This window comes from Zootoca vivipara, chromosome 8, assembly GCF_963506605.1.
Source record: "Zootoca vivipara chromosome 8, rZooViv1.1, whole genome shotgun sequence".
Classification (NCBI taxonomy): Eukaryota; Metazoa; Chordata; class Lepidosauria; order Squamata; family Lacertidae; genus Zootoca; species Zootoca vivipara.
The window spans coordinates 86,017,666-86,031,265 of NC_083283.1; the positions used below are offsets into that span (position 1 = coordinate 86,017,666).

Here is a 13,600-nt window from a genome sequence, read left to right on the forward strand (position 1 = left end):
GGCTGCTTCCTTGGCCTGTTGATCAGGATTGGCGGAGCCCCAGTTTCACCCCCCCCCCAACCCCCCAGGCAGGACCAGCTGTGACTTTGCTGCTGAGTCAACGGAAGGAAGCATCTCGATAGCTTCTGCAGGCGTTGTCTTGTCTGAAGAGGGAGGGCACAGCTCCCCTCTCCCCTTCTCCCCCCTCCATGGTGGGCCCCCCAGCAACACGTGCCTCTTGCTCCTCCAGATTGGCCGCGGTTCCCTTTCAATAGCAAGAGGTTAATTTCCTTGACAAAGGTGACAGGGAGGCAGGGGAGGGGGGGAGAGAAGAGGCACAGGGAGACAGGCAGACTCTTTTCTTTCGCCCCTTTTGGCTACTTGATTAGACCCCTTGATTTAGCATCAGATGTCAAACAGCAAAGTGCACGGGCTGGATTAAAATGTATGAGCCTCCTCAGGCCCCATCCTCTCCCTGTCTTTCGCTCGCTCCCTCCCAGAGCCACCGAGGGCGCCTTCATCAACTTTAAAGAAACTGTGTCAGAACGGCCCATCCACCAGGAGCCTACTTAAACCAAATTAGCTGGGTTTTGAACCAGCTGATGCCCGAAACCCAAACGCACTGGACATAATCCAGGAGGAGGAGGAGTTGGATTCTTCTGCATGAGCTCCTTTGACACGAAGCCCCAGACATACTGAAGCGAGGTTTGCGGAGGAGACCTTCCCGCCGGGTTAGGCCTGTAGTGTGGAAGAGGGCGAGTTTCGCAAAGAGAATAAAATTTGTTGCAGGAAGCTCACTTGTGCCAGGCGGGAAAACCTCTGATGGAAGAAGAACAAAAAAGCGCACTGCGGCCATTTCCGGCTGCTATGGCTTAGGCGGAAATATGGATCGCTTTGCGCGTCTGAATGTGCATTGCAATACAGTACTGTACTGTACTGGCGAGCAAGTGCCACCTCGTAGCTCCTGGTGTGGAAAGAAATCTGCAGGATCCTTGAAAACGCTTCTCAGCTTTCCTTTACCATAAACATCTTGAGGAACTGGGAACGGGGAAGAAAAAAAATGCCCCCCCCCCAATCACATCCGATTATCAAATAAAGGCTTTTTGCGCTTGGCAGCTGTCAGGTATCGGCCTACCCTAAAATTCGGATGTGTATTCATCCCTTGCAGCCTAATCCTACGCATAGTTACTAACAGTGCTTTTCCCCCCTTAAAAATGTTTAGGGGTGCTCTCATTTTGACTCAAGAAAATCACCATTTTATAGTTCAAATCAGGAAAAATAAATACAGTAAATGGACAAAAGTACAAAGATTCACAAAATGTTTAGGGGTATGCGTCCCCCTGCGTCCCTCTCAGAAAAAAGCACTGGTTACTAAGAAGTTAGCCCCACAGTGTTCAGTGGGGCAAACTCCCCAGTAAGCGCATTCCAGATCCCAGCCTTCGACTCAGGCGTGGCTGCGAGCGACTCCCTGTTGCGCGTCGGCCAGGGCGCACGCGGGCCTGCCTTGGGTGCTGTGCTAACGAGCTCGGTGCCCCCCCCCCCGGGTTCCCGCCCTAAGCGCGTTGCTCGCGCTGGAGGAGCTCTTTGGGCAACTGCAAATCGCCCAAACATCTCCCAGGTTGCCCTCGCACCTTGCCCTTTGCCGAGACACCGAGAAGATGAAGGCGGGGAGGAGGGCAGAGAGAGAGAGAGAGGCAGGCAGGCAGGGAGGAGGAGGCCCACCGCGGTGATGACCTGGTTTCTGCTGCGGACAAACAAAGAGCCCGTCAGCCCTAAGCAACAAGGCGCTCTGCCGCTGGAAGCTGGAGAAGCAGCGGGGCGCGCGCGCCTGCGCATCTTCGCCCCCTCTCCTGTCCCCCTTTCCCTGGGCTGCTTGTGCCGACGGCTTGCTTCTGTTCTGCGCCTTCGCCTTAGGCCCCTCCTCTCTCTCGGCGCATCTTTCCTCGGGATTTTCCCTATTCCGAAGCCCCCTGAAACAATCAGCCTTCCCCCCCCCCCCCGCAATTTTCGCCGCTCCCTCTACTGCATTTTAAACACTCTCCTTGACATATTTCGGCTCCATTCTTCTCCTTTGTTGCTATTTCGCTCCCGGAGCTGCGGTTAATTCTCTCTCCCCTTCCCACCCCCTCACTCGCCGACAAACTCGGGCGCCCTCTCTCCCCCCAAAGGGGGTCTTATTGTCATGCTGATGGCTCTTTCGATTTGGCAGCTCTGGCGCCCCCCTGGAGGAGAGACACAAAGGCGAGGCACGTGCGCCTTCCCATAGAAAAGCAGCAGACCGTGAAGGGAGGCGGAGCTGGGCGTGTGCCGGGGGGGGGAGGGGAGGCGTAAGAAAGGGAAAGGAACGAAAAGAAGCGGGGCCGGAGGCGGGGGGGGGGAGGAGAGAGAGAGAGAGAGAGAAAGGAAAGAAAGAAAAGGGAAGCGCCAAAGCCCTCAGGTACATCTGCTGCCCTCTACCTCACAGAGGCGCCCGCCCGCCCAGCGCGCGCGCCGGCCCCTTTCCGCCCGCCTCAAAGCCCAGGGAGCAGCCGCAGGAAGCGCTGATTGGCTCCGGGCGGAGCAGGAGGCACGAACAATGCTGTCCTCCCCCCTTAAAAAGCGGGCGGCGAGGCTGGGCGACTGGGGGGGCAACGCGGCGAGGAGTAGGCGGCGGCGCGCTGGTGGGGGTGACCGAGGAGCCTCACAGAGCGAGCGAGCGAGCGGGCGGTCGAAGAAGGCGGGAAGGAGGCGAGGCCGAGGCGCCCCTCTCGCTGGCCGAGGAGGACCGGTCGACGAGGAGGAGAAGACCTGGATTGTGGCGCTGGTGCCGCCGCCGCCGCTCCCGGGCTGAGGCAGGCAGGCGCTTTGGCACCTCCCGGAGCCGCCCGAGGATGCCCCGCGGTTTCCTGGTGAAGAGGAGCCGCAGACCCACGCCCATCTCCTACAGGACCCGCTGCTGCTGCCCGGCGTCGGCGGCTGCCGAGGGAGGCGACCCAGCGCAGCTCTTGGTGCCCCCGCCGATCCCCGTTCCGCTCTCGGGCTCGGGCTTGGCTTCGCAACCCGCCGAGGCGCCTCTTCTGCTTGCGCCCGCGGCGCCGCACTTCGGGACGCCCGACGGCCCCTCATCCCCGGCGCCCCTGCACAGCCCCGCGCGGGCCGTCAGCGAAGAGCGGAGCTTGCGCCTGGGCTCGCCGGTCTCGGCCGAGTCCTTTCCGGCGCCGGAGCCTCTGCTCTTGGGCCCGGGGGCAGAGCTCAAGCTCTGGGCGGTCGCGGCCATCACCGCCGGACCGCCGCCGCCGCCTTCCCCGGCTCCTGCGGTCGCCCAGCAGCGCAGCCATGGGCCGAGTCCGAGCGCGTCCAAGCGGCCTCAGGGCCGGAAGGCCAAGGCGGCCCGCAAGCTGCACTTCGAGGATGAGGTGACGACGTCGCCGGTGTTGGGGCTGCGCATCAAAGAGGGCCCACCCGAGCCCGCCTCGACGGCTCCTCAGCAGCAGCAGCAGCATCAGGCGGGCGCCGGTGGAGGATCCCGAGCCAATGGCGCGCAGCCGCTGGGCGAGTTCATCTGCCAGCTGTGCAAGGAGCGCTACCCAGACCCGCTGGCCTTAGCGCAGCACAAGTGCTCGCGCATCGTGCGCGTCGAGTACCGCTGCCCGGAGTGCGACAAGCTCTTCAGCTGCCCGGCCAACCTGGCCTCGCACCGCCGCTGGCACAAACCACGGCCTCCCAGCGCCCCCGCCGCCAAGGCCAAGGCTGCGGCCGACGAGCCACCCGCCAAGGGAGGAGGTGGCAGCGGCAGCGAGAGGGACACGCCGAGTCCCGGCAGCGGCGGCGGAGGGAGCAGCGGAGGAGAGCCCGACGCCGGCGCCGAGGAGTTCGCGTGCCCACGCTGTGCCAAGCGCTTCCGCCGCCAGAGCGCCCTGCGCAAGCACCTGCCCCTCCACCACGAGCCGCTCGACGGGCTGCCCTCGGCGCGGGAGCCCCCGGACGCCTGCCCCGAGGAGGCGGGCGCCCGCCACAGTCCGCTGAGCTTGCCCGGGGAGTGCCACCCGTGCCCCGTGTGCGGCGAGACCTTCACCGCCAAGAGCGCCCAGGAGCGCCACCTGCGCCTGCTCCACGCCGCCCAGGCCTTTCCCTGCAAGTACTGCCCGGCCACCTTCTACAGCTCGCCGGGTCTGACCCGCCACATCAACAAGTGCCACCCGTCGGAGAACCGCCAGGTCATTTTGCTCCAGGTGCCCGTGCGCCCGGCCTGCTAGAGGGAGCCCAGCCGTGCCTTCCCCTGCAGCACCGTCGCCGCCCAGCCCAGGAGACGGCTGCAGGGCAACCGCGGGACTTCGACGCCAGCCATGGGGTCAGCGCGCACCGCCACCGGCCCTTTGCCGCTGCCGACGTCTAGTAGAACCATCGGCCTTTTTGCCCCGGAACATCTCTCTGATGGTGTTTCAGGCTTCTCTTTGCCGCCCTCCTTTCCTTACGCTCCCCTGGAGCGCTGGCTCTGGAGCAGCTCCCTCCTCTACCCACTGCACTCGCGGGGGCTGCTCTAGGGGCCAGAGTTTCAGGGTTGGCTTAAACTTAAGATTCCCCTTTTCTCTCTTCCCCCAAGTCAATCTTGAGAAATGATGATGGATGCCTTTACACTTCACAGGCTGTGAACTGAACCTTCCCCCCACTTGATTAGCTTTATTATGGCTTGTGAACCGCTGGGATCTGGCTTTACCTTTTCGCTGTGTGTTTTCTTCTCTTTTTAAATTTTTTTTCGATGTGAACAAAATCAATCTGCTTAAAGATATAACTTTGGTTAGTATAGCCACAAATGCCTTGACTTTAATAGTTGTTTGTCTCCAAAAATGTTGTAGAAGCTGCCTTAATACAATGACATGCCAACCTTTTTATGTTTGTTCCTTTTCGAAGTAGATCTCTACGTTGACGCTTATCTGTATATGTTGATTTATGCGTAATTGTTATTTATTCGTTATTTATTATTAATTATGGTGTTTACTTCTGATGTGCTTTGCCTCTCTCCCACCACCTCCTCCAATTCGCCCTCTCCTGCCATTTCACTGTGCATTTTAAAGTCTTTTTTAAAGGGATCTGTTGAAAAGGGTTTAATTTTTATACCTAGAATAAACATACAACTGTAACCCTTCTGTTCTTGCTTCGAGGGCTCGCGGATAGCTCAGCTTCCTTTTAGATGCAATCTCTTTTCTACATAATTATTTTCTTAACTGTTAGCTATTTATAGAATGCTTCAATAGAACTGTTTTAACTGTCTAACTATTTACTATTCAAATAAAAGTATTTTCAAATTCAGATGCACTTTATTCATTTATGTTTTCATTTTACATTCATTTTGTACGGCAACCACATTTCCTAGGAAGTAAGTCCCATGAGGTTTAAGGAGGCTTCTTTCTAACCGCATATGCATAGGATTGCAGCCTTATTTCCTGAGAGCCAGTGTGGTGTAGTGGTTAAGAGCGGTAGACTCGTAGACTCTTAATCTGGGGAACGGGCTTCGTGTCTCTGCTCCTCCACATGCAGCTGCTGGGTAACCTTGAGCTACCGGTAGTCACTTCTTTGAAGTCTCTCAGCCCCACTCACCTCACAGAGTGTTTGTTGTAGGGGAGGAAGGGAAAGGAGAATGTTAGCGCTTTGAGACTCCTTTGGGTAGTGATAAAGCGGGATATCAAATCCAAACTCCTCCTCTTCTATTTAAAATTCCTGGTTTTCGATTCATGGTTTGTCTGTTTTTAAAATAGTAAAAGCCAATCAAAGTTAATAATCCTTAAACTGGTGGGTCTCAATTGGCTGCGTAATTATTTATTGTTCACAGATTACATTTTGGTAAAGCATCCAGATTTTAAAACCAGGTTACCAGGGCTCATACAGCCTCAGCACAGCTCAACCTTGGACTCACGCATTAACGCAGTAAATGGAGGTGTCCCCACCCCAAGAGGTGGTGGGGGACGACATCTTTCAGATCAGAATGCGGGTATTTTCAGCCAGAGGAGAAATTGAGAACCAGTAATGGCAGCCAGCGAGTTGGATTAGTTTTGCAAGCATCCTTCGGAGTTTCGAGCTCATGATGCTGGGGGCAGGAAGAGTCCTCATGAGAAAAGCCCCGCTGTGCTGCGACTCACCCGAGAAACCCCCAGAAACGATTTCCCAAGGATGCTTTATAGCAGGCACCCCCCAAACTTCGGCCCTCCAGATGTTTTGGACTACAATTCCCATCGTCCCCGACCACTGGTCCTGTTAGCTAGGGATCATGGGAGTTGTAGGCCAAAACATCTGGAGGGCCGCAGTTTGGGGATGCCTGCTTTATAGTGTTTAAAGTTGCAAAAGTTCATCCAATGCCTTCCTCCTTTTGCCGCTCTCGGGAGAAGGGCAGCGTCTAGATGTCGCTGAGCGCACCAATCCCCTTCCGCGAGGAAAAGCGCATGGAGGTCCGTCTCCGCAAGCGCCGGCAGAGCTCCAGGGCTCAGCCTTGGACGGGGGGGGGGGTCCATCGTGCCGTTTGCTGCGGGGAGAGCCGGCCTAATGCGGGGAAATGGGCGATCCCAAGCGGTGCTTGTTTGCCACGGGGCCTCTCTTATTTCGCGGGGCAAGAGCAAGGAAAGCCGCGAACCTTCTCCCCCGCTGCAGCCCGGCTTGACTTCGATCCTTTCGCCGAACTTTCACCCCTCCGCCAATCCCTCCCCACCCCGGGCTATGGGGGGGGCCTCCACTGGGGAGGGGGGAGCAGGTGGGAACCCAGCCGAGGCCTTTGACCCACGGATGAGGGAGACGCTCGTGGGGGGGGGCGCGGTGTTTCTCGTGGGCAACCCGCTCAAGCTTCCTTCAGAAGGACTTCTCCAGATATATTAAGCTGAGGAAGAGGGACCCAGATCTTTCCCCGCCGAGCGCCTTGCAAAGGTCACCAGAACGTGCTTCAAAAACTAAACAAAACCCCCCCGCCTCCCCAAAATGGCCACCCCTCCCTCAGAGGGGAGCAGCAGGCCTATGAGTAGGAGGCGGCGTCTGGCCCTTTAGCCCGGCCGTAGGGGCGCCTCAGCAGCACGGAAAGGCGGGAACCAGAGAGGCGCTCTTCCCTCAAGCTTTGGGAGGCCCAGGACCAAGGGAGCAGCAGCAGCAGCGCTGGCCCAATAGATTTTGTCACCTGAGGAGAGCCACAACCCCCCCCCCCCCGCCAAGGAAAAAGAGGTGAGGAAATATTACATCAGGAACGAGGGAGGGAGGTACTAAAGATCTATGATTCTGTGATTCTGCATTGGGATCCTGCCTCTTGGGTGGGCTGGCCCTGAGGAGCCATGGCAGGTGGGCTCTCCCTTGAGTTTACCTCTGAGCAAATGCCTTCCTTTTGGGGAGAGAACATAGGGAGCCCTCTTCTTCCTTTGCAGGGTGGGCTGGGAATGGAGCAGAGAAGCGTAGAAAGCAGGCATGAGAGAAGAGAATCCTCATCAGCCAGGCTCTGTCTTCTCAACCTCATTCCTTTCAGGTTGGGCCATATTGTTTGGTTCCCCACTCCAGGTAGGGAAAGAAGGATCCAACAACTGTGGTCAGCAAGGAGGCCAAAAAGAGGCCAAAAATGAGAAGTGCCTTTGTAGCCAAGGGGGATTTGAACCCAGGGTCAAAGGCTTGCTCTTAGATACAGTATTTAATTTTGTTTAAAGAGCAGGACATCTGGAGTCCAACATCGAGAGGGCAAACAGGTTGGCTACTATCCCTTTCTAATAACATCTCTTGTACTTATTTATTTATGCCAAGTGATAGGTGATTTATTCCTCAAGAGCACCTGTGATCTGAAATTGGGGCAGGGTGGAGGGGAAAGGGAAGGAATGAGATTATCCTCCTTAAATAGTGATTTTGTGAGCCTTTGTAAGCACATGAAATGAACACAGATGTTGGGCCCAATCCAGCAGAAGATTGTTCTGTGCAAGCTTCTTCAAAGTGAATAGAAGCTGCATAGGCAGTGGTAGCTTGTGCCTATTGGGTTGAGAGTTGCTCAGTTGGCATTTGCCACTTTAAAGCCGAGGATCATTATTTGTTCAGCCTGTACTGTTTCCTGCTCAGTACCACTTCATTGCTCATTTGCAGTGGAGGACTAGGCTCACCGAAAGGAAGAGAAGATGAACTTTAGAACAGTTTCTCCCAAGGTTATTTACTGGTTTGCAAAATAACGAACCTTTCAACCTTTTCTAAGATGCCCTTTCCTTTAGCATCATAGGGAGAAATTTTATGTCATCTGCATTATTTTCCCCATAGAGTCAGCCCACAAATTCAGCTGCCAATGAACCACTGAGCATAAAGTGATAGGCAGGCATATGTGTTCCTGACCTCAGCCACACGTTGCAACTGTGCCTTCAAAGTACTCTAAAACCAATAAGGGCAAAAAAATTAATTTTTCCCTAACCAAAAGATGGAAATATCCCAGGGTGCTTTCAAGAGTTTTCACCTAGGACACCCCCTCTCTTTTAAAGAAGACCAGATGTAAACATGCATTCTCACCTCTGCAGCAGAAACTGTGCTTGCTTGAATTCCTTCCAGTGCATACTTTTAAGATTTACAGGAAACCTTTCTTCCTTTGCAACATCAGAAACTGGAACCTACATGAAGAGTGGAACTTAATGGTGGGGGAAATAGGATAATCTTTTATTGATTTAAAATATTTATCCCCTGCTTTTCGTAAACAAAGCTTAAGGTGGCTAACAACAATAATTAAAGCAACTATAAAATAACAGTAAAATAGTAAAAGCAGCAAAATTAAAAATACAAACTGCAATTAAGTAAGTGAACTTCTAGCAAATCAAGACCAAATCATGGAGAATGCAACCACTCATGGTCCAGAAGCCTTACCCTAAAAGAAAAGTGTTCAACAACCCAGTGTTAAAAGGGCAGCAAGATAAGCCTAGGGAGGGGGTTACAGAACCTGGGCACAGCAGGTTCTGACACACTGTCTCAGCTGAACATACTTTTTGGGACAATGACACACATTAGGAAGGTCTGAGATCAGCAGAGAAAATTCATTGCTTAAAAAAACTTTTTTTATTGTGAGGATTAACCTTAGAGTGTAACACTTGTCTTGAGGTTTAGTTCTTGGGGGTGTTTTCTTCACTTAGAGGCCTTAGCTGTGCAATTTCATCAGCATAATGTGTGATGTGCTATTAGTGCTTAATTGTTTCTGATCAACAGTGTTAAAACTCCACTATTAAGTTTTTTTTGTTGTGATTCTATATATACACAGTTGTGTATACAATTGTTTTGAGGGATAGATTGAACAACACAGGTCAGTTTACTTCTAAATAAGCATGCATAGGATTGCACTGCCTATGGGGGAGAAAGCTGACTTAGGAGACTGTAGACTGTAGACACAGGGGAATTGCTAACTTCTGTTGTAATGGCACGTCATGGTTGTGATGAACTGAATGCTTCTAAATATATGCAGGGGACTGTGTGCATTTTGAATTCCCCTTTCAGGCACTCAGTTATTATACATGGAATAGTGCTTTAATGGAGTAAGTTGACTTATCAAAGAAGTTACCTGTTGGCATGGCATATTTGTGTTCAGGATGGGAGAGACAGACCTGCTCTGCTGGTGTGCATTATTTACACACAGCATGGAGAGGCATATGGACTGAGGCTATACTGTATAAGGCTATGCTACTTCCTCCCCACCTCTTCAGTTTCCAGCAACCACCTTACCCTCCTAGAACTCAGTGCAGGAACTTTGCAGGTTGCCCAAGGGACCAAGTAGGAGCTTTTCGCCTGCATGCATATTGGCCTGGTGAGTGGTCTTCTACTGCTTATTCTATACTGTATTTGGGAAATTGGTTAGTTGGTGGTACCATTAAATTGGTTAATTTGGTCACTTATGGAGGCAGTGACATCACGGCAAGGCATGATGGAATTTATTTTGTGCTGATGGAATAGGACTAAAAGACTGAAATTACAATGATGCTTAATAGATCTATTGCCTGGTATATACTGTAGGGCTGGGTGATATCGCCAGTTAACTTTGCTGTATCAGATGTTGGAAGGAGGTGGGGAGGAAGAAGGCAGTTGCCAGCCACAGAGGCAGTTAATATAACCGTGTGCAGCTTGTGCCTCTTCCTGGTGAAGCTGGGCGGGCAGCACTGCCCTGGGTGGAGCGCAGCACCCAGAGTGCTGCATGGTATGGTAAAGGTATAAAAAGGTAAAGGACCCCTGGATGGTTAAGTCCAGTCAAAGGCAACCATGGGGTTGTGGTGCTCATCTCGCTTTCAGGCCACAGGAGCTGGCGTTTGTCCACAGACAGCTTTCCGCGTCATGACTAAACTGCTTCTGGTGCAACGGAACACCGGGACGGAAACCAGAGCGCATGGGTGGCACTGTGGTCTAAACCACTGAGCCTATTGGGCTTGCTGATCAGAAGGTTGGTGTTTCGAATCCCCGCGATGAAGTGAGCTCCCGTTGCTCTTTCCCAGCTCCTGCCAACCTAGCAATTCGAAAGCATGCCAGTGCAAGTAGATAAATAGGTACCACTGTGGCAGGAAGGTAAATGGCATGCCATGGTACCACAGAGCCGCCGGCCTCTCCAGAACTGCCAGCTGCGGCTCACCCCAATGATAGTCTTGCTGCGCAAGTGGCAGCTACCGAGAGCCACCGTTCCATTTGGGGTGAGGAGGAGGCAGCCTGCCAACGCTAATGCAGCCAGGGGGGAAAAATGAACACACAGGCAGGTAGGCAGGCAGGCAAGCCCCACTCCCAAGGCCAGCAACTAGGCTGCGGAGGGAAGGAGGGAGGGCGTGGGTGAGCATCAGGCGTCCTGATTGAAGGGCGTGATGCAAGCGGGCAGGGGGATTCACGATACATTGCCTGATTGGAAATTCTGAAATTGCTCTTGTGATTTTACATTTAAAATGAATGTATTGATACGTTGCCCAGGCCTAATATGCTGCATAATTTTAAATTAATCTTCTAATGACACAATTAACTGCAGTAACTTGGAGTGTAAATGGCCTAAGTACAACAATTAAAAGAATAAGGTTTGCTTTAAAGCAAGATAACCCAGACCTTATTTTTTAAAAAGAGACATGTTTTTTTTTTAAAAAAAAAATGAAGCATAATATGTACTGTTACAAAATCCTTCCAAGTGGAGGTACTTCCAAAAGTAGAGGGTCAGCAATCTAGAATTCACGCAAACTTGAGTTTCAACTAAAAGTTATACTAAGTGACTAAGTTATACTAAGGGACGCAGATGGCGCTGTGGTCTAAACCACAGAGCCTAGGGCTTGCCGACCAGAAGGTTGGTGGTTTGAATCCCCCGTTGCTCGGTTCCTGCTCCTGCCAACCTAGCAGTTGGAAAGCACGTCAAAGTGCAAGTACAGCTCCGGCGGGAAGGTAAATGGCGTTTCCGTGCACTGCTCTGGTTTGCCAGAAGTGGCTTAGTAATGCTGTACGCTGGCTCCCTCAGTCAATAAAGCGAGATGAGCGCCGCAACCCCAGAGTCGTCCGTGACTGGACTTAACGGTCAGGGGTCCCTTTACCTTTACTTTAAGTGACACTAATGGAAGATTTAGCTTCTTCAAATGTCAGTTAGATAACTCTTGGCTGACACTGTGTTCTATTTATGTGCTTAATACCCAACAAAAACAGTTTCTGGATGAAGCTTTTACATTACTGCATAACATAAATCCTCATACGATTGGCTGCTTTTCCTTTTACTTAATGGACTAAAATGGGGAAATACTTTGGGGAAGAATCAGAGGAACAGCTCTGGGAACAAATTTGGGATAATAATAATATTTTTATTATTTATACCCTGCCCATCTGGCTGGGTTGTCCCATAAACTACATTCAGATCCATCTCAACAAAAACTTGAGATAATGCTTTAAAGATGGCACATTGCTGGTACATATGCCCCAAACAGATTATATAGAATTAATCATAACACATCAAATCTTTGCTGGTGGGAATGCAATTTACCTGGCTCTCTCGTACACATGTGGTCATTTTGCCCCAAAATTATTACTTTGAGGAGGAAAGTTTTTAAAACAATTAATCAAAAGTAATACAATTACAATTAGAAACCCTGCTGAGGGTATCCCTGGATTATACCTACCGGTACAGCAATGTGCCAGGGGAAGGTGGCTTGAAGTGAGGGCGATCAGCTGCCCTGTTCCACTGGCGGAGGAAGAGGAGTGTGGGGGGAGCGCACCGCCCCCGGCAGCGCGATCCTGGTGGGGTTCCATCGCCACTGTCAAGTTTTCCCTTTTCTCGCGAGGAAGCCTATTCAGCCTAAGGGAATTTCCCTTAAAAAAAGGGAGAACTTGACAGCTATGCCCCCCACCCGTGCTGGGCACCCCACCTCCAGGACATGCACCAGCCCCACCCCCACCTGCTCTCCGCCCCCCTGTGCATGAAGCTCCGCCACTGCCCTGTTCTCCATCAGCTTGAGGGAAGGCAGCTCAGATCAGCAGCGTTATCAGGTGAGATCATTGTGCGATATGGTGGTGCCTTGAAATTGGCTGCTCTGCTCTCCCTCACGTGAGGAGCGATATATTGCTGCGTATTGCCGGGTCAAAATCGTTGTTGCAGTGTGATTTCAAAACCGGTCTGGGCCAATACACTGAAAAATTGCACAGCACTATAACAGACTATAAAATTTGTGATATTACCCTGCAAAAATGACAAATATTTAGTTGGAGGGAGGCAAGGGATGGGGCCATGGACCCCCTGCGTGTATTCCATGGACCCCCAAGGGTCCCTGGACTGCTAATTGGGAACCACTGTCATAGGGTGCTTACTCAAACCAGATCTAATGTGTTGCCTTCTCAATTGCTTTGGGGGAGAATCTGTGGAATGTGTGCCTTTGTTTTGTAATTTTTTATGTTGGAGCTTGTTAGCAAATGATTGCCAATTTACTGGCCAAACAAGCAGGCAGATTGTTGTTTAGTCGTTTAGTTGTGTCCGAATCTTCGTGACCCCATGGACCAGAGCACGCCAGGCACTCCTGTCTTGCACTGCCTCCCACAGTTTGGTCAGACTCATGTTCGTAGTTTTGAGAACACTGTCCAACCATCTCGTCCTCTGTCGTCTCCTTCTCCTTGTGCCCTCCATCTTTCCCAAAATCAGGGTCTTTTCCAGGGAGTCTTCTCTTCTCATGAGGTGGCCAAAGTATTGGAGCCTCAGCTTCACGATCTGTCCTTCCAGTGAGCACTCAGGGCTGATTTCTTTCAGAATGGATAGGTTTGGTCTTCTTGCAGTCCATGGGACTCTCAAGAGTCTCCTCCAGCACCATAATTCAAAAGCATCAATTCTTCGGCGATCAGCCTTCTTTATGGTCCAGCTCTCACTTCCATACATCACTACTGGGAAAACCATAGCTTTAACTATACGGACCTTTGTAGGCAAGGTGATGTCTCTGCTTTTTAAGATGCTGACCGAGAACTCCCAGAAGTGCAAGCTGGATTTCAAAGGGGCAGAGGAACCAGAGGCAGATTAGCTCAATGTTATGTTAATTACTTGGACATAAAATACCATGGGTATCATAGAAAGTGGCCAAATTTTTATTAGTGACAGTGAGGACAAAGAGATGAATAACCACCCAAAGTTGGAAAGAAAAATTTCTGGGGCTACTTAGGGTATCTTCTATATATGAAACTT

The 13,600-nt window shown here is 51.9% G+C and overlaps 1 protein-coding gene across 1 annotated transcript; it reads left to right on the forward strand.

Moving 5' to 3' along the window:
* The first annotated feature begins 2,791 nt into the window (after nucleotides 1-2,791).
* Nucleotides 2,792-4,282, forward strand: INSM1 (INSM transcriptional repressor 1). Its single transcript, XM_035101987.2, has one exon. It carries the CDS (start codon nucleotides 2,850-2,852, stop codon nucleotides 4,212-4,214), a length of 1,365 nt encoding a protein of 454 aa, XP_034957878.1. The 5' UTR covers nucleotides 2,792-2,849; the 3' UTR covers nucleotides 4,215-4,282.
* The last annotated feature ends 9,318 nt before the right edge of the window (nucleotides 4,283-13,600 follow it).

Excerpts from the sequence above, each read along its gene's own strand:
- INSM1 (XM_035101987.2), top strand. The coding sequence starts at position 2,850 with ATGCCCCGCGGTTTCCTGGTGAAGAGGAGCCGCAGACCCACGCCCATC.